At 58.4% G+C, this 22,827-nt stretch overlaps 4 protein-coding genes across 4 annotated transcripts; all 4 read left to right on the top strand.

Annotated features, from left to right (window-relative positions):
* Window positions 1–1,400: 1,400 nt before the first annotated feature.
* On the top strand, window positions 1,401–8,817 carry JKF63_04235 (uncharacterized protein; the record flags this gene model as incomplete). Its single annotated transcript, XM_067900228.1, has 3 exons — window positions 1,401–2,231; window positions 2,280–2,759; window positions 2,815–8,817. 3 exons carry the CDS (start codon window positions 1,401–1,403, stop codon window positions 8,815–8,817), a joined length of 7,314 nt encoding a protein of 2,437 aa, XP_067756412.1.
* Window positions 8,818–10,285: 1,468 nt separating this feature from the next.
* On the top strand, window positions 10,286–12,874 carry JKF63_04236 (uncharacterized protein; the record flags this gene model as incomplete). Its single annotated transcript, XM_067900229.1, has 1 exon — window positions 10,286–12,874. One exon carries the CDS (start codon window positions 10,286–10,288, stop codon window positions 12,872–12,874), a length of 2,589 nt encoding a protein of 862 aa, XP_067756413.1.
* A 2,078-nt stretch (window positions 12,875–14,952) lies between these two features.
* Window positions 14,953–17,820, top strand: JKF63_04237 (uncharacterized protein; the record flags this gene model as incomplete). Its single annotated transcript, XM_067900230.1, has 1 exon — window positions 14,953–17,820. The coding sequence occupies one exon, from the start codon at window positions 14,953–14,955 to the stop codon at window positions 17,818–17,820; it is 2,868 nt and encodes a 955-aa protein (XP_067756414.1).
* Window positions 17,821–19,095: 1,275 nt separating this feature from the next.
* On the top strand, window positions 19,096–20,343 carry JKF63_04238 (uncharacterized protein; the record flags this gene model as incomplete). The annotated part of the gene is made up of 1 exon (XM_067900231.1): window positions 19,096–20,343. The coding sequence occupies one exon, from the start codon at window positions 19,096–19,098 to the stop codon at window positions 20,341–20,343; it is 1,248 nt and encodes a 415-aa protein (XP_067756415.1).
* Window positions 20,344–22,827: the final 2,484 nt, after the last annotated feature.

The following is a 22,827-nucleotide window of genomic DNA, read 5'->3' on the forward strand; positions in this document are numbered from 1 at the left end:
TTTCCGGGGGGGGGGGGTGTTTGTTCTGATTTGCACTGTGACCGTTCACACCATCCCGTTCAACTCCCCACGTTTGGGGCACACGCTTGTGTGCGTGTGTGTCTGTTTTCTTTGCCGACAAGGGCATAGGAAGAAGGGCAGGTGTAATAGGAGGGTGGCAGCGAAGAAGAGTGTAGTCACTTCTAACATAAGCCAACTCAAACGAATACGCATCTGCCACACACACACACTCAATCACACTCTCTCTCGAAAGTGTGTGTGTGTGTGTACGAACGTCAGTGGTTTTACTTCACCTCTCTTCCCCCGCCGCAGTTTCCTCTTTTTGTTTCCACAATCGCCCCACAGGCGCGCGTGTGTGTGTGTGTGCGTATTCTCGCTGTTTACATTTCCCTATCTCAGCATTTTTGTGTTTTTGTGTTTGGACTAACGGAGTCCTGCATTGAAATAGTGTTCCCCTTTGTCACCTCTTCGGCTTTCGTCGCTTGTCTACGGAGCTGCATATCGCACTCTCTCCATCCCCCCTCCCTCCCCCTCCCTCCCCCCCAACACACACACACATACACGGCGCCCTTTCCCATAGTGTTTTTGCCTTTGTCTTGCCTGAGATTTTGTTTTGTGTGTTGATATCGGGCTGTGTCGGCACGCGTGCATATCGGGCAAGTCCACTTTTTTCCCCGTCTCTATCTCTGTGTGTGTTTCTCTTTCTTTCATCTCCCACTCACCCACCCCGGTGACGCTATTTTGTTTGGCAAGCGCATCTGGTGACAACAACGGTGACTGCTGCTGTTCCGTCTACGTGTATCCCCCCCTTTCCCCCTTTTTATCTTCAATTCGCGTCTTCCGTACGTTTTTTTTGAAATTCTCGGTCGCGTCTTCTTTATTGTGAATCGGCTTGCTTCATCGCACATCTCTTCCTCCTCCACACCCGTTCACCCGACCTGACCGTTCGCCCGCGCACACGTCTTTTTCCGTGTTGTTCTAAGTTCTCTGCGGCGCTTCTCTTGTGAGACCTTTCATTTTTGCCCACTCGCTCACTCACTTTGTGTGTGTGTGTGTGTGGACCCCGCCGCCTCGCCTTTCCTGTGTGCGTAAACACTTCGCGTTTTCCTTGCCAGATACACCCGTCCTTCCCTCCCTTCTCTCCTTGTCATCGCATCTGTGCCCCCCCAAGGGGTACCTGAGCTGCTCTTGTTGCTCCTCATCCTCTCTACTGTGTGTCCGTGAATCCGTGTGCCAGGGTGAAAGCGGATCATCTCTCTTTTCTCTCTCTCTCGACTCCGCGTAGGTGAAGCGCTCGTACTCTCAATAGAGAGGGGAGGGAGAGGAGGGTCGCTGCGTCTGCTAGTTCATCTCGGAGCGTCGATCCTCCCGATAGTTGTTCTTCTAACTCGTATGTGACAATGGAGTCTGCGGACAACACCATCGGCTCTGGTAGTGGTCTTGCGACAAGTGAGGGCATGCATGTAATGCACCATGGCGCCAGCAAAAAACGCAACTCCGTCGTTTGCGCACTGACTCACAGTAGCGCTAGTTCAGGGACAGTGGAGACGTTGCTAGATGAAACAGCAGCTTCCAGCAGTACACACCATCCACACTTAGCACCGTCGTCATCGCAACTGGCGACCTCTGGCGCCGATGCCGAGGCGCAGTGCGCAGTCTTGGGGAGTCGCGGCGCTACCGCTGGTGGTACAGCGACGCCTTCCATTATGCCAATGCCCAGTGAGGCACCTGCTGCGGGGCGCACTGGTATTTATCCCTCCTCGCGGCGTCAAGGAGTGCCAGCGACGTCGATTGGAGCTCGTCCAACACTACCCGGAGCAGGTGCGGGCGGTACAGCTGCAGCGACGGCGCACAGTGGAGTAGAGGACACCAACAGTGAGTTGTTGCCGTCTAGGAGAGGATACAGCTACCACAGCAGCAGCAATACCTACTACAATGGCGAACAAGCCAATCCATACAGTAACTCGAACACCTGCGGCTACTACATGGGTCAGGGCGAATACCCAGGAGCCGCTGGCGGCAGCAGTGCATCTACAGGCGCGCCTTACGGATCAACACTTGGTCCCATGGCCGGTAGCAGTGGCAGTGGCGGCGGCGGCAGCGGTGGGGGGGCGGGTGACGGCCAAACAGCGCCCGGATACTTTTTTCCATGTCACCCATCAACCTCTGCGACAGCGAGTCGACAGCAGCACCCGAATCAATACGGCACTCGATACCAACAGCAACAGCGGCTAAAGCCATCACCACAGCAGTTTTCGTATTCGCCGCCGCCGCTGTTGCAGCAGCAACAACAGCAGCAGCAGCCCTACGGACCACCGATTTGTTCCACAGATCAGGGCAGTCGCACCTTTCCGAGTTATTATTCGCATCACTACCAGCCAAAACAGCATCAAATGCAACGTCAACAGCAAATGAGGTCAAATCCCTCTCAAGTCCAATCCTCCTCTCAAAGCACACTCGGGGGGGAGGCCCAGTACTCTGGATACTACTACAGTAACGGCGCGGACCAGCGTCGTGGCCACACCCGCGCAGTGAGTAGCACTAGCAGCAGGATGCAGTACTACAATCTACCACAGCATCAACAGCAGCAGCATGGATCCCAGCCGCCGTCGTCTTCAGGCGAGGGGGATACGATCTACAATCAGGGGGGCAGCGCGCAGTGCAGCATTCAGGGTGGTGGCACCGCAGAGGACTACTACCAGCAGTATGCTCCATGCCCAGGGTATCCATATCAGGGGTTCCCACCCACTCTACAATCAGCAGCACCAATCGCAGCAACAACAGCAGCACCAACAGCAGCACCAACAATCGCAGCACCATTCTTCCTTCATGTGTGGGGAAGGCCAACCCTCGATCCCCCCCACATCACAGGGCTACGCCCAACTTACCACCAACAGAAGCGGTCAGCCCTGCAGCGCCACTGCGAGTCCGTATGGTGTTGAGCGCGAAGCCATGCAGGGCTCCTTCGCAGCGCGCTATGCCGGCGAAGCAAATGGACTGCCAGATAACCGAGGCATCAACATGTACAGCTCTGAAGGTGGCGGTAGTGGCAGGCATGTGTACGGTGCCACCGCCGCCGTTGGAGCAACACCTGCGGGCAATGGTAGTGCTGGTGTTGGCAGCGGTGGTGCAAGCGGGGGTTACTACGCTACTGGCTACCCCAGTGGCTATACCTCATCAGTGCCAAATGCTTTTCGCACGCGGAGCGTGTCATCATACACGTATGAATCCGGTGGCGTTGCTGGAACGCCCTTTGATTGCGCCACGGGCAAGGGCGCCCAGACCCCGCACAGAGGCAGCCGCCCCGCTCCACAAAAAAGGGGCGGGTCTGAGGTGGAAGGTGGCGGCCCATCGTATCCCGTGTACGCGGCGAACGGATGCCGTGATTACCACCATGTTGCGGCGAACCCGATTGGCGGCAGTGGAACTGCCACCGGTTACGGTTATGGCGCGGGCCACGCCATGCCACCGCAGCCACCCATGCCCTACCAAACCCCCTTTGTGTTTGGAGAGGGGCAACATGGATCGTCTGCCACTGCATCACCACCCGTCACTGAAAGCTGCCGCGGCAGCGAGGGCCTGCATCAGCCACAGCCGCAGCATTACAACTGGGGAGGCAATTTCTGCGCGACTGATCCCCGCTATGGCGGCGTCGGTGAGGGAAATGGTATCAGGAACGACGTATCCGCATCCGCTTATGACCCCCAGCACCCCCAGCAGAAGGAACATCAGGGGCACTACCGCAGTTACAGCGGCCCCTCGCAGCCTCAGCACCGAGGTGACACGAGGTCGGGTGGAACGTCGATGCACGTCAGCCGCTACTCTCCGTACGCCCCCCAGCAACCGGTGACGGCGCGTCAGTGGCAGGATGTTGTTGAGGGAGAAGGCGAGGGTAATAGAGCAGAGAGGCCCGCCTGGACACAGGCGTCAGACAACACGACCCCCGCGACATCAGTAAGAGACAGGGGCCACGGCCGAAGCAGCAGCAGCAGCGGCAACGACCCCATTGACAGCGACGCTGGCGGCAGTGTCGCGCCGACTCCATCTCGAAAGAATATGATTAAAATGGTAAACAGTGGAACAGCCCGCACACCATTAGCTGCAAACGTTAAGGCGTCACGTAAGGCCATGCAGGGTGATGAAGGATCTGGCGTGGGTGGCAAGCGTAGTGCTGCTCTCAACACCGTCGCGCCTGCGTCTGCTAAAGAGACGGAGTGCCCAGCGCAGACATCACCTCAGAAGGTGGACGCTCCAGTGCTGGACGTAACGTTGCTTCCACATGAGCCGCTAGTCTCACTGGTGATACGATCTCCTTCGATGAACTCGCCACGTCACCGGCAACCGCCGAAACACAAGGCAGATAAGGATAAGACTCCCAGTAAGACCGCTGGTATGTCGAGGGACGAGGTCGACTTGGAGCAAGCTCCTGATCGCCACATGCTTGCCAAGGGTGGTGTGATTGCAGCGGTTCACGATAGCAGCGGGTCTTTGCTAACGGGTCCAGAGAAGGAAGTAGACGAGGAGGCTGACGTCGACTGCACTGCCGCGAATTTGAAGGAGGGAGTTTATCGGACTACTACGCCAACCGTGAGCGTGGCTCAAATAGAGTGTGACAGTGCCGAGGTGTTCAGCGACGGAGGCCGCTGCCAACCGCGACAGAGCAGCAGCAGCACCGAACGCAGTGCTGCGCTCACGAACCCCCTACCACACAGCAGTCTCAGCGGTAATAGTGTTCAAAGCTTTCTGCGGCGCTCCCCGATCACCCAGTGTACTGGCACACCATTCCACACGTACATCTGCGGCGCCATTGTAGAACAGGCAGCACACCTGCAGACAAGCATGTGCGCGCCTCCACTCACTGGCCGCGGGATCGTGGTTTCTTCTGTCGGTGCAGATACCCCACCCGCACCCCTCGCAACGGCCTCGTCGCAACTGCTCCCGGCCATGTATGCGCCTGTCCAACGTCTGCTGTTGCGTGAGGTTGCTTGTGGGGGGGCGCATAGGACGGCCGAGGAAATAAATCCAGAGCGGCTGCAGTCACCCATTGATAGTGGTGACAGCAATGAGAGGAATGCGGGTGGGTACAGTAAGGCGGGCGAGGGGTCCGCCCACGACAACCGCGGAGCCGGGGTGGCCGAGGCTGTAGGCGAGGGGAGCAAAGAGGAGGATCTGGGGGCCGGCTTTGAGGACCTCCGCGGTCTGGATACGATGCAGTCCGGCGCAACGCGTCTTATCACCGTTGCACCGGCGCCTGAGAATGAGCCGACCGATGCGGCAGCTTCCCCGCTCCGTTCTGGCACCGCCCATCTAGACAGTTCTCTACGGTCAGTTGGTGGCCGACCACAGTACCTGCCTGCCTTTCCTCGCCCCCACAACCATCACACGCATCGATCGGCTTCCGTCTCCAGCGTGTCATCGCCCTCCGCAGCGATTTCGCATCACCATCCGGGGTACCATAGCACCTCTCCTTACTTGCAGCCGGCTTCCTTGGAGGTCTGCCGTACCACGTCCCCTTTTCTGAGCGGCACCGGCGTCGAAAAGAGCGGCGTGCAGCCGCCGGAAAGCGGCACAGGTGCAGTGCTGCCTCCACGGCTTCCCAGCGGGGGTGAAGGTAGCAGGCCCCATGTCCAGGGAGTGGGCGGCGGGTCGCGTGAGGGTAATGGCACAGCCGTGACCATGCAGCAGTATCAGCGACCTCCCATAGTTTCCAACTCCATCCACGACCGCAGTTACCTCTCACCCGATCTAGATGGTGGTCGTTCTGGCGCCGTGATGGAACGACCACCGGGGTACGCTGAGGAGTTCCTCTTGGACAGTCACCAAGGAAACCGCAGTGGGGGTTGCAACAACTTGAACCTCTCGCAGCGACAACAGTCGCAGCCGCAGCAGAGCGCAGGTGCTGGAGGCGGCACCAGCGGTGGTCGTGTCGGCCCCGGCGGCGCTTCGACCGCGACCTCACCTGGCACCGCTGTGTACGGTGCCACATTTCTGAGTACACCCAGCCAAAGCACCGCTCCGTTCTCGATCGGTCCTGTAGCTGGGCTGGGGTCTGCGACACAGTCGCTAACCGCGCCACCGCCGCAGCACCAGCAGCAGCGGGCTGCGCACAGTGGCGTCCCGAGTCGTGGCGCGACCAGCCCACCTGGCGGCAGTCAGCCGGTCAGCATACATGGACCATCAAGCAGTACGAACAACATCAGTGGCAGCGGCCATCATGTCACTTCTCCCGCGTCTCACCACTACACCCACCCCGGGCACTCGAATGGCTACCACAACGGCGGCAGCCAACTTGACGTGCAAGCGGGCGGCCACCACCCGATGCCGGCGTCGCGGCCGCTGTACATCTACGAGCATCACGTCGGACAGGAGTTACTGCTGGAGGAGTACAATGCCTCCATGCGATTCTGCGCGGCGTCCTTTGGCAACATTGCATGCCTTGTAGACGCCTTGTCTCCGATGGTGCCGGTGGCAAGCGATCTCGAGTTCCCTTGCAATGAGGATCAGTGCCAGCTTCTCTTCCCCCGTGGAAGCAGAGACTTCTCTTCACCACCTGGCGGCGGCGGCAGTCAGCACGGCTCCGCGCAGGGAGGTCGTAGCAGCCGCGGTGGCACAGTGCCTGTCATTGCGAGCGAAGATGCACAGACCATGAGCGGGGAAGTCTCCAGCAGTATGAACGGCGGGTGTCGAAGCCAGGGAGGCCTCGCACCGCGTCCGGCGCATGCGGATCGGACGCGCTACTGGGATTTCACCGGCCCCTCCTACTCGGAGCCAATCATGACCCTCAAGTCTATCTGGCAGAGCTTCGATCACCCGTTCGGTTGCATGGTGAACCTCGCAGAGCCGATTTACCCGGCTCCGATGCGACCTGCTGAGGGCGAGCTGGTGTATACACCACTCCTGAGCGGCTTTCGCATTCGCTTCCACCCAGCCTCGCCGGCGTACAAGCGGCTCGCTGCGTTGCGCGAGGTGCGCCGTCAGCGGCGTCGCGAGGAGGAGGCTGCGGCCCGTGCGAGCACTGGTGGCTCAGTGGAGGAGGAGCCTGCGACGGCTGGCGTGGAGGGCGCGGCGTGTTCAGGCGGCAGCAACCATGCAAGCGGCTCTTATGCGGAGGAGGACGGCGTACTCACCTGGAGCGCCACTGACCGGCCTAACAACCGGAGTGTCATAATGGAACAGATTGCGGAGCTGGCGAGGTGCGATGAAAGCTACGCGGAGCTGCTGACCGCCACCACGGCGGATGTGGATCACCAGTCGTGGGTGGCACTCATGTGGCAGCCGGTGTTCTGCGGCGGCCATTCCTCAAAGCACAGCTGCGGCACCTTCCTCGCCTACTACCTCTTGCGAGCACCGCGGCACTTGTTTCTTCCTTTCTCTCACAAAAGCGAAGGCGCCGCGATGAACAGCTCCTGGGACAGCCCTGTCTTTCGTGGCGACCGTGCTGCGCTCTCCTTTGACATATGGGGCCTGCAGCGGCACTATCACATCGCGCGCTGGGCCTCGACGCCTCCGATGACGCACATCATCCCGGATCTATCCGTCGCCGGCGAGGACGAAGATCCGGACAATGCCTCGCTCTCGTGTGTGTCCACCAGCCGCGGTCGCAATTTCTGGGAGGAGGGGCAAACGGGCTGCACATCAAACCACACCACCGAGAGTTTGGCCTTTAGCACCAACGGCGACTCACGTCCGCGCCTCCGCGACGTGGACGCGGGTAGCACTGCTGCTGGCGCTGTCGGTGCCTCCACCGTCGCTCCTCCGTACGCCACGACAGGCACCGCGAGCGCAGCAGCTGGCCCCGCAGCAGGAACGGCGGCCATGTGTGTGCGCATTCCTCTTGTCGGCTTGATCCCAAACCGATGCCGCTCCGAGGTGTGGTACAAGCCTTTATACGACCCATCGCTCATAGACCTGAATCACCCTGGTGGCGGAAACGAAAGTGTGCTGAGCGGCGCTGATGTAGCAGGGCCTGGTGCCGCCCGTGGTGGTATTGGCATGGGGCTCTCTAACGGACTCGGGGGTGCTGGGGGCCTAGGCGGAGGCACCAGGGGCAACAGCGGCTACCACGCCGGCCTCTGCGCCTTTCACGCGCCCCTCTTCCTTCTAGTGACGGCGTTGCAGCTGATGTGCTGGGACGCCTACAACGAGTGGGAGCGCAGATCGCCAACTTCCGCGGCCCCAACAACTCAGCCATCGACGCTATCCGATGGAAAGGGAGACGCCGAGGGCTCAGACGTGGCCACTAGTGGGACTGCCCGCGCGCCTGACACCCCCTCCTTCGCTCCTTGCACCAATGCTTTGCCTGCGACGGTGGTGACGATTGCGGCTGCACCGCGGCACCACCAGCAGTCGTCGGGCAACGAATCAGACCTCGCGTTCGCTCCTGGAATCGGGAATGGAAATTCAGGCCAAAGTGCTGCGGCTCGTTACCCTGACTCGCTGTTGTCTTACCTTGCAAAGGGCGTAGAGCTGATGATGGAGGCGGCCCGGCAGTATCGCACCATGCGCGAGATAGCCAACCTCGACGCAGCTGTAGAGGAAGGCTGTGGTAGCGGCGCGGTGGGGGCCAATAATGGTGGGGGCTCTGCAGGGATAGCGGGCGAAAACGGCATCAACAGTGCAGAGGAGAAGCGACTGGGTGGCGGAGACAAAGGCACCGTAAAACAGCCGCGCGGTGGATGTGCCATCGTGGCCGGGGGAACAAACAGTGCGCTGTGCGATCCGTTTGCTCGTGTGATTGCAGGGCTTTTGGATTACTATCAATGGGCACAGTACGACACTTCTCTGGCAGCACTTGCCATGACCTACTGTGCCACATAGGACGAATGCAAGTTACGCAAAGGAAGGTGCCCAGAGGCGTGTGATGGGTCCGTGTGTAGTGCTCTCGTTCTTTCTGCGCCACTCATACGGCCTCTGGCCCACTCATCCCCCTCTTTCCTTTTCTGAAGAGAGTGTCGCACGCGGCCGAGATCGAAATAATTTGTGTCTTCTCTTCTGACCACACACACACACACACACACACGTTGCCCCCTCCTTGGTAACGCTGCGGTCGCTGCCCCCCCCCCCCTCCCCCCTCTGCGAATGGCATTTTCAGGCATTTATGTACGCCCCTAACCACACCAACCCAGGTATACGTACCCATGGCAATATCCCTTGCGTACACGGCGCTTGCAACTGCATTGGATGATCTCCCCTCCTCCCTTTCCCATCGTTTTGCTTGGTTGTTTTATCTCCTTCTGCCCCCCCACCCCCCCTATCTGTGCCCCGCAGTGGCGTGTGCGTGTGCGCCGTTGAAGCTGTTTTTTTTCCATCCCCCCCTCCCTCCCCCGCACGCACACGCACAGTCCCCGTGTGGTTTATGTGTGCGTGCGGGTCTATTGTGTATTGTGTGTGTGTCCATGTCTCCACAGTGCTGCGTGAGTGGTTGCCTTTTTCTCTCCCACATTCTCGAGACTCACTCTTTTTTTTTTGTGCGTCTACGTCGTTTCTGCGGCCCCCGTAGTTTTTACTCCCTTTGACTGTTGAGCGTCAGCCACGAAAGCGACAGCACAACCCACCACCGAAGAAAAATGGACAGGTAGTCGTGCTGGTGATTCCTGCTTTCCGAAGGCACGGTGTGATGATTAGCAAAGTGTTCGAGGAGACAATGGACAATTCATGTGAAGCTGGAGTCCTACACACCCGCATACTCACGTCTACACACATGAGCACCAGGAGGGGGGGGGGGATACAACGCAGAGTGCGAGAAGGCCGCAGTGCCAGACCGAGTCTTTAGGGATTTCTTTCATTGTATTCCCTCGAAGCCGGTGCGCGCACCGTTGCCCCCCCGTCCATTCTCCATTTGCCTACATTGTACCCACCGTCCTTCGCATGTCATCGTATATTTGACCTTGTGTTTCCTCCTGGATCATATTTTCTTTTGGGGTCTGCAAGACGACGTGTACATGCGCATTGCATGACAGTGAGCCACGGTGGCGACCGCTACGCTTTCTGTTTTTTCTTCTTTTCTGAGGGGGAGTGGGGAGGCATCAACGTGTGGCTTCACCCCGACTCAGTGAATCGTTGCTCCTTTTCGATCCTTCTCATCATAGGCGTCATTCTTCACCGCTGGTTTGAGAGGCCAACATATTTTCATAGAAGTTGCCTCTGCTGACTCCTCGTCGCTTTTTCTTCGCTTGGACACTCAGATCCGTATTTTCTCTGACACCCAGATTGATTGACGCCGGATGGTTGGAGATATTTTCACTCAGAAAAATCTTGCCGCACAGGTCCGGTTTCCCAGTGCTCGATGTTCCGCTGGACCGCTGGCACTAAGGCGCGTGCGGACCGCGCGTCTCGCCAGCACAGCTACGCCGGTGGTCCTACGCGCCTTCTTCTTTCGCATCGTCATCCGCTTCACCCTCTTCCACGCGACGCAGCCACGTTGTCCGCTGCCGCTGCTGGATCCAATGCTGCCACCGACTGCCCTTCACAAAGGTCAGGGCATTCGGCCATTGAACCGACCTCCAGATCACCGGCAATGACACCACTAACACCAGCAGTACCAAGCGGTGCGGTCACCGATGTCGCCCTGGTGACTGCGACTATTGTCCCTGACACAGTGGTCGACGGAGCGGCTCAGACGACTGCCTGTGCGGTGACAACGACGGAAGACATCTCTCCTGCACTCCACGCCACTGCAAGTGAAGTTGCCGTAGTGGCGAGGAGTGGGTCTAGCAGCACCCTCAAAGGTGCGGCAGTCGCTACTTCTCCCTCTCTGTGTCCTGCGCCTTGTTTGCCACGCGACTGCAGTCCAACACGGCCGACGTCGTCGTCATCGTCGTCGTCATCATCACCGGAGCATCGCGCCGGTGCATCATCTTCGCCCCCTTTCAAAGTGTCACTGGCACGGCATCAACCTTCTCTCCCTCCCTCGCCCCCGCTCTCGAGGGGGTCAACGTCTCAGCACCAGGCGTTGCCATCGTCTCCCTTGCCATCGTCTTCGTACGCATCCTTGACTGCCCAGGCTGAAAGACTGGTCCAGGCGCTAGAAGAAAACACAGCGCAAGCGAGAGCACCCGGTCGCACACAAAGATGCTCCTCGTCGATGCGGCAAGAGTGGCGGCGGCGGCGGCGAGGGTACAAGAGGCAGCGGCTTGGCGAGTTGGCGGATAGCCGCTTACGTAGCACTTGTGCGCGAATGGGGAGCATCGAGGAGGGAATGGCCGACACCTACGCAGAGGTCCAGCAACAGCGTCGGCGGCAGCAGTTCATGGAGAGGCAGGCAAGAGGGGAGAGGTCGCGCTGCTCGATCGTCAACGATCCCCCGAACCTCCGCCCCCACTCTCGACTCCGCGTTGCGGAGAGATCGGTTGACTGTGTAGCGGTACAGCTGCCGCTGCAGAGGCTAAAGGACGTGCCTGTGTCCGAAACACCATCAACTTCGCTAGTTTCTTTATCCAATGGTACTTCGAATCCGGAAGTGCTGTCATCGTTATCAGCCCATGCAGAGGAGCATCGCCGCGTTCTCCGTGAGCGTGCAGGTGGACGAGGGGTGCAGGCTTGCTTCACGCAAGATGATGATTGTCTACCCGGCGTCGTGGCGGTGGAAGTGGCGGCCGATCCCCTCAGCCGCGACAACCGTGGTAACGATCCCGCAACAATGTGGGGAGTAGGTCTCTCAGGGGGCGCCCTGGAGCGTCCCTTGTACACCGTGGACGATTCTCCTGGCCGCACCGAGGAGCTTGTGGGCACTTGCAACTCTGTCGATGAGGTGTTGCCATGGCATATACAGCGCATCCCTGCGACGATGCGCGGCCCCGAGCAGGAGGCGATGTCTGTCTTTGAGGACCAGTCGCTGAGTTGGTACCACCCACGGCAGGATCAGGCGAAGCAACATCTCGTGGATGGGCACATTAGTGTCCCAGGAGGGGGCGTATGCCGCGTCAAGACAGATGACTACTTCGGACATGGGGTGGCGTCGTTGCGTGGGGTTGATTGGGGGGTTGTAGAACCCGCATCAGCGTTCGAAGCCACGCCAGGGGGAGACAGTGGGGCTCCTCTCTGGATACCTGGGGACGAGCGCCCTTTTTTCACCACCGGGATTCAGCTTGGCCCCGACTCCGGCAGTTACGCTAGCGCTTTTCACCTACCAGCTGATCGAGTAATGGCGCCTGGCGGGGATATGGCTCGTGACCTGAGCGACACTCACCCTCGTTTTAGCTGTGAAACCCTGCTCGGACCGAGGTGGTTGCTCCCCTCCGCCGAGCACAGTGGTCATCATGTCGCAGGCGAATTTGGCTGGCAGCAGCAGGTGTGCCTTCGTGCTACGTCTCCGACCCGAGAAGGCAGCAGCGCTAGCGCTCCGCCTTTTTCTGGTCTCACCAGTTTACACTCTGTGCCTCGTGAATTATCGACAGCATCTGCGTTCCCGTGGATGGTCGTTGACCAGGGTGAGGGTGAAACAGGGGGCATCGGCAGAGGCACAGACGGTTACCGCTTCTTCTCTGATGGAGCGCCACCTCCGTGCTTGCCGCACTACTCTCTCAGAGGTCCACTGGAAACCAGTGGTGCTCGCCAGGACAGGGACAGTGGGATGCCGGCTTCGAACGCTGCATATGTGCAGCCGCTGCCGTGCTACCGCGGCAGTTATCCCCGAGAGCCACAGGACCTCTCTTTGCCATTTGCTGGGTTATCGTTCTCTTCTAATGTAGCGAACATACCCACTCACAGTCACACTGCTGCTGCTGCTCTCTCGCCACATCATGCGGGCCGGGGGGCGCGGCAGCGCCAACGCCACAGAGATCGTGCTCGACCACCGCGTGCTCTGAACGGCACCACAGAGCGCTGCCGTCGCTTCTGGGAGCGGTGTCGACAGTCACATACGTTGAATTTGTGAAGGTGGGAAACTCTTTTGACGATCACGCCAGGCAGCGCACAGTCTGTAGCAGAAAGGACAGGTGTGGTTAGAGGGACAAGAGAGCCGTACGGATCCTGAAAAAGAGCAAAGAACCAGTGAATACCAAAAGAAGGAAGGGGTTGGGGGCACAGGAGGCAGCAAAACCTCTGGAGGACAGAGGAGTTGTTGACCTCCTCTGTTTGTCCTCCTCTGTGGCAGCCTCCTGCCCGCTCCCCTCTGCCTACTTGAAATCTTTTCGATTCCGTCTTGTTCGCTTTTATATCATTGCCAGCTTTTATTTCTTGCGTACCCAATGCTTAAGCCCCCCCCCCCCCCCTTCCCTCCCTCCCCACCCGCCTTCCCCTCACCTTCTCTTTTTTCCCTCGTGGTGTTCATATCGTCGTTCTCATCATTGTTTACTCTTCTGCCTACGTGCGGCAAACGTCTGCTTTTGTGTGCAGGGTGACGCCAAGGTGCTGGGGAGAGGGGAGAGGGGGGAGGGGGAGGGGCAGCGAGACAGGCAAGCAGAGCCCAATACACCCATGAGCAAGGAAATACGCAGCATGCGCTTGAAGAGAGTGTCGTGTGTAGAGTAGTGGCTTGACGAAGGACTTGTCTTTCATCGATAGTTGCGTAGGTGCATGACACACGTCGATGGGGATGAACGCACTTTTCATTGATGTCAGAGACGCCATCATTTCTTTTTTCTTTACCAAAACGAATGGAGGGCTGTCGAGAGAGGGGGGTGGTGGAGGTGCGCGCGGATAGCGTTGAGTCTCCGCCCTCCCCTATGAAAGGGTCTCAGCTCCCATCCGCTTTTCTGCATCTACGTGATTGCTTTCTGACTCCACCTGAATTTTTCTTGCCTGCTCGTACTTTCTATCTTTTCACTCGACTATTCACTTTTTTTTCTTGCACAACGACGCCCCGGCTGGTTCTGATGATGCTGCCCGCGCATCTACGCATACCCATGCACTCATGTCTCGCCACGCCCTCGGCGTTTCACTCTTAAAGTTCAAGTTGCTTCTCGTGCGCTTCAGAATATTTTGTCTGCTTCGTAGAACACACTACGGGGAAGGGGGAGACCCTTTAGATCCCCCCCAAAAAACAAAAAACGCGTACTTCCTCCCTCATCCCCCCCAATCTCGTGCGCCTCTTATTGGAACCGCTTTGTCTTTCTTCTTGACGATGTTTCCGTCCTTATGTTTTCATTGCACCTCCTTTCCCCCCTCCCTCTGTGTGTGTGTGTGTGTGTGTGCTGAGGCTGACTCTTTTTTTTTCGATCTCTATTAGTCTCTTGTTTCCCCCTATAGAGGCGTGTACAGATATATATACACATAAATACATATACACACACATACATACATATATATATATGTATATATACATATATATATTATATGTTGGCGCGCTCTGTTTTGCTCACCGTTTTTCCCTCTCCTTCGCTTCCACTGGAGAGAGGCTTATGTGTCGAGTTCTTCAATCTCTACGTGTGCGTGTGTTGCCTCTTTTCCCTTGAGCTCTTTGTCCACCTGCTATTTGTCATCGCCACCATTGGAAAAAAAAGGCGGCAATTGTAGACTCTGCCGCTGTCGCTGCCCCCCTCCTCCGTTTCTTTTCCCCGCGGGGCTTGTTGTTGTTGAGCGGCAGATACTTGGCCACCTGCTCTTTGAGCGCGCCTGGGCGTGTGTGTGTGTGTGTGTGCGTGCTTGTCTTGCTCTCTCTCTTTCTCTGAGGGTCGCTATGTTACGCCCTGGCGTACGTGCGCAGATTTTATTACTCCGTGTTCCCAATCGTTTCTCCTTCTCATGTCGTCCCTCTCTCCTCATTTTATGCCTGTGTGTGTGTCTCCCCCTTTCTCTCCCCCCACCAATCTTCCCCCCCCCCTTGGTGGTGACTAATATGTTTGCACTTTGGTTTATCGAACCGTTCTGCCGTCAAACATTTGCCGTCTCATTTTGTTGTATCAGTGTCGCTTGCCCCCCTCCCTCCCCCCTCAGGCGACTTATTCCTCCTACGGGCGCACTCGTACAAACATTCATAGCGAAGGGCAGACCGACTCACGCGTGGCCGCCCCCATGGAGGCGTGGTTTGGGTATGTGATCAGCATGAGCGAGATCATCTACAGCATGAAATTACGCGAGTACGAGGGTGCATGCGTGTCACTTGTCCAGGCATCGACCGAGGTTGCTGCTTCTGCCCTGGCCGCCGCAGACCACCCGGCTCGCCCAGCAAAGAGATGGGACGATAAATCTCAGTGCCATTGTAGCACTGAGACGAGCTCTGTGCCCCGCACCGCTGCCGCCGCTGCACAGGTGACGGATGCGCAGCTGCCTGTGTCGGGGGGTGCATCTGATAGAAACGTTCCTAGCTCCCTTGATGGCGCCATACGTTGCGCATCTGCATCCGTATCAGCGGCGGCTCTTCCACCCCCTCCCCTTCGACCTTCCGCTGCTCTTGGCACTAGTGGCGTAGTCGATGTCTCTCCGGTATCACATCGAAACAAAACATCGCTGACGGCAGCTAGCCTGAACCAGAAATGCAGCATGACTCAAAGTGGGACGCCGTCGTCGGTTTCAGTGTCACTGGCGGACATGTCTGCATCCCTCCGAGATGGTCACGCCTCGACTTCTGCTGGAAGTGCCGCTTTATCCCACGCGGAGACTTTTGGGGCGTTTCTGGACGCCTTGCAGCTGAGAAGGCCGATGTGCACGATGTCATCGCGCCGTCGGCAGATCGACAACATCCAAGCAGAGGCAGACTGTGTTTTTCAGGAGTTGGATGATGCCTTCATACTCCAGGAGGGGGATGCTGCCGCCGTGGTGGAGGCGTGCGCAGATATTGACCTCGAGCCAGCACTCTCCGGAGCGCTTCTAGGATCCAGGGCTTCCCGCTTTCAAGGTGCTGGCAACGAAGTCGAACTGGGTACAGCGTCAACACATTCCCGGCCTCTTCCGCTGCCACTTTCTCCTGCCGTCAACAACGCGGGTGAGCGTCACCTACTGTACGGTGAACTCACCTCCGTCGGAATACGACAGCTGCAGGCGGTCTGCATGGCGTCGAGTTGCGTGATGCGGGAGGAAAACAGGTGCTCGCGCTCGCGCGATCGTGGGGATGGCGAGGACAGCTTCTCCGCCCACCCTTCGACCAGCGTCACTGAGACACTTGGTTGCACTACAGCGCCTGCATCTTGTTCCACAGTGCGGGCGCCAAGTAACGTGGGACTTCGGTCGTTGCACCCGTGCGACTCTGGTGGCCATTGTCGCAACCAAGTCTCTCAAGGCGCCGTCATAGTTGCTGTGGACGTGGGCAGCGGCAGTGGACGCCTGCTTTTCGAGTGGAGTCGGCTGGCAGCAGCGGCGTGCCGTCGTGAGCATGATTCATCATGTCTGCGTGCCACGGACGGTGGAGCCACATCTGCCGATGCAACACCGCCGTATCTCACCTCCTCCGTTGCGGTACACTCCACCCCGCACGCTTCGAGGAGCACCTCGACAGCGAGTACGAGCACCAAAGCTAAACCCCACGGCAATCTGCTTGAAGCGGCCTACGCACCGTTGGGGATCATGTGCCCCGCGACGGTCTGGCGTGGGTGGCTCGGTGTCGGCATTGAGGTTGTGCCGTCTCGTATGCGCATCGCCCGCAAGGCGCTGGCGCCCCATTACCTGGACCTGAGGCAAATTTTGCGGGCACCTCCCACCAGAGAGGGTGTGTGCGGCCCTGTCGCCCAGCTGGACTCCCGCCTCTCTGAGGCGGTCGCATTCACCCCAGTTTGTGCGTCTTACATCGCTTCCGCATCGCCGCAGTTGAGCAGCGCCTCCCATCATGTCGGCGCTACATCGACGATCGGGTCGCCAACGTTAACGGGGGTATCGACCGCCGCAGCATCACGGCTTCGGGTACCGCAGCCGTCTGCGCGTGTGCTTCTCTACGAAGGCGATGCCCTGGCTCCCGGCGTGCTCTCGAACGCGACGCTGTGTCGGTTCCCCAATATCGGACACCACGACAAGCCTCTGCTGCTGCGCGGGTCTTTCACCGCACACAGCGCCGGCACTGACGCGCGCGGACGGAGAGGGGCCCGGGCGGCGGCCAGCATGAGTTTGGCCTCCCGCTCCTCAAACGTCAGCAGTGGCTGCAACGCTCACCACCGCCCTGCGGTGAGGCCGAATCACTACCACCTGTGCCGTATTGAGGGGGCGCCACCGCTTACCGAGAGGGAAGACCCACACCTGGTAGTCTTCTGCTGCGGGCTGGGCTTTGATGAAACGCAGGTGCGGCGACTGTGTCAGCGACTGGAGGACATGTTGCTGTGCCGCTCTCCCCACACGCGGGTGACGGCGTCATCCTCCGTCGGAGACGATCCTGTGGTAAGCCAGCAGCTCAGCGAAGAGGAGTCGAACCATCTAGTACACCACCCTCGCCTCCCACACCCCTTCATCGATCAGTGCGAGGGTGCAGAGGCCGCAGTGTCGATGGTCAACTGCGCTTTGCTTCCCCCACCGCTTACCAAGGACAATGGTGATGCCGCCATTGATACCCGCTTCGAGGTGCGGCCCTGCATGCCACCAGCAGCAGACCCGGCCGTTGACGTCGAGACCGGCGCCGGCGTTGGTTCCTACCGGCATTGGAGGAGCGTGACGTGTGTGCTGCTCCTGCGCCCGATGGACGTTTTGCAGCCGACGTTTCCGCTCTTCCGCTACGCCTGCCGTGTGTACGACACCCAACACAAGCCAGTCTCGGCTGAAGATACCACGTCGCTGCTCTCCACCGGATGCCGCGCCGACGGCAGCCCGGTGCCGTTCAGGACACGTACCACACCGGCGTCAGAGTCCACGCCGGGGTCATGCAGATCACATGATATACTCGAGGGTGACGTTTGGACGACCGTGCTGGAGACCACCTGGATGAATGCAGCACCGGCATGGGTAGTGCGCTTCCACTTCTAACGTATTGGTTGCTGCGTGCGTGCATTTTGCTGCTCGCCTCGCTCACTAACTCATCCCACACCTCCCAGTCTTTTGTTTAGCTTCTCAATTCGATGTCCCATCCGATTCCCTGGTGACGGGAGATACCGCAGCGTGGTGCGTTGAGGGGCAGTGTCCGCTTTCTAAGAGGAGGCCCAGCAGCGTCCTCATCCACTTGGCAAATCTTTGAGCACTTTTGGTGAGAAGGGTGAAGCGCGGAGGGTGTGAGGAGCTCAGAGCGATGCATCGCTAGCGATATCCGTTGCCAAGTACTGAATGGCGTTGCGTCGGGGCGGCCTGCGACAGGGAGTACGTCTGTACTTCGCATGTGGTAGCTGCAGTGTCGCCGTGACTGAGGCGTACCTCAACCGCTTCTAACCCGCCTACTGCTGGGTAAGCCCGAGCCATCCCCGAGGGATGCAGTGCGTGGCGAGCTGCATAATGACACCGGCTGTTTTTTTTTTTTTGGGGGGGGGGAGTGACCTTGGAGGCGGCGTGAAGTGGGTTTGGAGACAGATACAGCATTCAGGCAAATGAAACTGCAGCGCTGTAACGCGTGTGGTACTAAAGCTTCGTATTGCGCGCCAGGCCCGTATAGTGGACGGGAAGAAAGGACGGGGGTGGGGGGTGGGGGAGGAGGCAGAGAGGGTATTAGGGGTTGGATTCGTACGTCTGCGTAGCACAATAGTGTCACTGGAACAGATCTCTGCGCAGATGTCGATGCGCGCCTTTCTCTTTGCTCTGTGTGTGGTTGAATATAGGCGGTCAGTGTTTGGTGCCCCCATCCCTCAATCTTCCTATGTGACTTGTCTCTAGCCGATTCTCCCCCCCCCCCTCAACGTCCAAACAGCCGACAAGATGGGAGGAAGTACGGAGGGGCTTACGCGGACTGCTTTACGTAGACACTGATGCACCGACGCGTTCCATATGTGTTGTTGGGCCTGCACATATGTCTGCTTCTTTCTTTCTCCGTGTCAGTGTGTGTCTACCCAATTCGTCTGTTCCATCTCTCTTGTCTCTGTCAGCCAACCCCCCCCTCTCTCTCTCTTCCTGTCGCCTGAATAGCGCAACTTCACATTGTTAGTTCACACCTACACACATTCTCACGCAGAGAGGGGATTCTAGAGCTCTTATTTTCTTTCCCTTCGTTTTTGACTTCAACACATCCATACCTTACGTGCGCTACCCCCCCAAACACACACACACACACACACACACACACGGGGCATTTTGCCCCCCACCCCACCCCCCAAGAAGATGGCTGCACCATCATCGTCCGCGTTAGCCTCCCCCACCTTGACCACCTCCCCGTCCCGCACGCCCAAAATCATTGCCGCACTGGTGACAGCGACTGCGGTACTCGGCGCCGGCGTAGTTCTCGCCACGATTTCAGCTGGCAGCGGGAGTGGTGGCAAAGGATATCGACGTGCTTTTCGCTCAGAGAGCGGCATCCAGGAGCCACGGCAGGCAGTGGTCGAGGCGCTTGAGGCGATACGTAGTGGGCGATGCACGACGTGCGGGGAGCTTGTGGCCTTCTTGCGTGGCCCTCCATTATCTCGGGTGCTGCCAGCCGCTCGTCTCGGTGTTCGTGGGGCTGCAAAGGCCACCGCAAGTGAAAGGCTGCCTCCGTCAAATGCGCACTGTTGGCGAATTCCTGCCTCTGTGTTGCATTACATCCAAGAGAGCTATTTGCCGGCCGTGCGGCGTCAGTTGGTCGAGGCCCAACAGCAACAGCGACCCTCCGCCACGCCTGCTCTTCAAGTGGAGTACAACTTATTTGCACAGATGGTCGCCTCGGACGTGTCGCTGCGTGCACTGGACGTAGAGCGGGCTACTCCCTTTGACAAGGACAATCGCGCACATGTGAATCTGTTGCAGCAGCTTTGGATGGCGACGGGCAAATCGGCGACGATGTACAATCGTTTTGGGCCTCAGTGGAGCAGTCTAGGATTTCAGGGCGCAGATCCCGTGACGGACCTCCGCGGTGGTGGCGTGTTGGCACTCCGTCAGCTCGTGCACTTTGCGCAGACGCACAACAGTGCCTTTCGCGAGATGATCGCCTACAACGAGCGTGTTCAGCGCGAGGGCAGACACAGCTGGTACTTACTTGCCGTCGTCAGCATCCAGCTAACCACTCGACTGATGCTCGAGGAGGACTACCCACTGCATGTGGCACATTTGGAGATGCTCTACGACACTCTTCGGCTCGGAGGTGCTGCTGATGCAACCGCCAAGATTCTCAGCCGTCGTTCCATGGCTGCACAGAGGAGTGTGACGCTCAGCAGCACAGGTGCCGTGAGCACAGCAGCGCTTTGGGACTCCTGCAAGGACTCTTGTAGTGCCGAGGCAGGCATGTTCGCCCTGCACCACGCGCTGCTGCTTCACTTCAAAGAGTGTTGGGCGCAAGACGAGCCGCATGTGATGGAATACAATACGTACATGGCTTCCAGGGTCTTCAGCACTTTCTTCACCACCCAATGGGTGGACACATCACTCACAACTTAGTTGAACAGGGAGGTGGGTGGGTGGGTGGGAGGAGGAAAGAGGGCTGTGACGCGTAGTGGCTGCACCCTGGGCTCGTATTTCATATGGACATGCGGGCGTTGAAGAGCAGGGAAAGGGTAGCACATGCGCTCATGTTTGCGATGCATCCGCTGTGATTGCGGTTATGACGGATGTGGATGGAAGGAGGCGGGGGTACTTGCAGCCTCTCTCCCCTCCCTCCCCCTCCTCCCCCGCCATACAATTCATCCTTCCCCCTCTCTTTTCTCCTGCACATGCGGCGTGATCGTTTGTCCATAACTACGGCGGGCATCTCTGCATCGGCGGGTGCGTAAGCGAACGCGGCTGCTAGCGCCGCTGGTCAACCAACCGCCCTTCGGTAATCACGTAGATGTAGCCGCATCTGTTTTCCTGTGTGTGTGCGTACGCCTACGTGACGTGGGTGTGTTACAACATACTCAGCACACCATTCTCCCCTCCCCTCCCCTCCCTGCCCCGCCCCGTCCTGTCCCGCATCCAATGATGAGAAAGTGAAACATGATGAAAACACGAGAGAACTCAAAACGCTTTTTGCTGATATGCGAGCCGAGAAAGAAATGAAGAGTATGTGAGTTGTGTGCTCTGGACATCCAAAAACGCACTCGCAAGGCAACACACGAGGGTATTGACGCAGATGTATGCGCGCTTATGTACGAGAGAACGTGGACTATGCCTCTATGCACGAGAAAGCGCACCCGTCTATGTGTAAACCTAACCGGACCCCATCTTTTTTTTTTTGCGCGTCGTCCTGCTCCTCCTCTTTTCCATCGTGAAAGGAGTCTGTAGCCGTTTCGCTTTCTAGAGTGCAACACAAAAAATCTTACCGGTGCCCCCTCTTTTTTTTGTTTTTTGACGGGTTCTACTCTCTTGGAGGGGATTATCGCCAATCAGACCCGCTTTGTATTCCTCCACGACCCCTGCACACCTCCTGCTCCGCTTCAGCGCCATGTTACTACGTTGTCACACTCTGTCCCCCCTTCCCTTTGCCTTGTGTACTCATTCGGATGCGGTAATTCGCCATCGCGTCTTTAGGTGCAACTCCTTCCCCCCCTCCCCCTCCCCCTCCCCTTTAATTTTGATTGCACCGTTCACGGGGTAATCTTTCTCTCACACTTACACACACACACACACACACACACACACACACACACACACACACACACACACACACACACACACACACACACACACACACACACACACACACACACACACACACACACCACCGCGTACACAACTCGCCGAGAATACATACGTTCACCTGCTTGTCTCTGCTGCGTGATTAGGGCAGTATTTTTCGTGTATTTGTGCGTTTCTCTCTCCCCCTCCCTCCCCCTCCCTCCCTCTCTGCGTGTGTGTGCGTGTGCGCTCTTTTTTTTTTGCTTTGTCCGTCGAAATGTCGCATCTCAACCCAAACGCCACGGAGTGGAAACCTACTGGAAACACTGCTCCCGGCATGACCGATTTGGCATTGCCACCCGCCACGGCGCCACCCGAGGACCCTGTCGCGCCTTCTGTTCCAGCGGAGAGTGCAGGAAAGCCATCCCCCGTGGGAACGCCGATGGCTGCTTCGGCCCCCCCCTCTGGTGCTGCCGCAGACAAGCTGCCGTCTTACATCCCCAGCTACATGACAGGCGGCGACCCCGCCTTCGAGGAGACGATCTCGAACATTGATTGGGATGCAGAATTCAAGAAGCTGATGGAGTTGACTGGACAGCTGATTGATCGGCAGTTGAGTGAACAGAACGGCGATGGGCGGCCGGCAGCCAACAGCGGTGGTGCCAGTGCCGGCCACCCTTACGACGCCGTAAGGGTCGTCAACGATGCTAGTCCAAATGGATCGAGCTCTGTGTGTCCAGTGCCTGCTGCCGCTACCTTGCCGATTCCTCTGACGTATGCAAACGCGGTGAAAAGTGTGCCAGCTGCGGCGAAGAAGCCAGGGACACTCGGGGTTGCGAGCACGCGCACATCCGCTGCCGCCGCCGCCGCCGCCGCCAGCATAGCAGAAATGGACGACGACAGCGCCAGTTGTGTCGGAACTTCGAAGACGGGTACGGGCAAACACCACTGGAAGAAGCTCACAAAAGCACAGCAGCGCCACGAACAGTCGCAGCGCAACGCCTTCGAGGCTTTTGCCAATGCCCTGCTGCACAGCGTGTCCCCTTTTATGGCACCGCTGCGGGCCAAGTGCAAGACCTCATTGCCACACATCAAAGTAGATCAGCGCTTCGGCAAGAGCGGACACCCGGAGACGGCCATCGCTCAGTTTCTCGTCGCCCCATTGGTGACGAATTACCGCCCGCGCCACTTTCACGACGTCGCCCCAGGCGAGCTCATGGAGTTCCACTATGACTTCGCACTGGTGTTGCAGGCGATCCCTTCAGCGCACGAGATTCATATCGGCTACGGCCCCACCTGGAAGCGTTACGCCGTGCCCTACTGCTACCT

Source organism: Porcisia hertigi, chromosome 26, assembly GCF_017918235.1.
Source record: "Porcisia hertigi strain C119 chromosome 26, whole genome shotgun sequence".
Lineage (NCBI taxonomy): Eukaryota > Euglenozoa > Kinetoplastea > Trypanosomatida > Trypanosomatidae > Porcisia > Porcisia hertigi.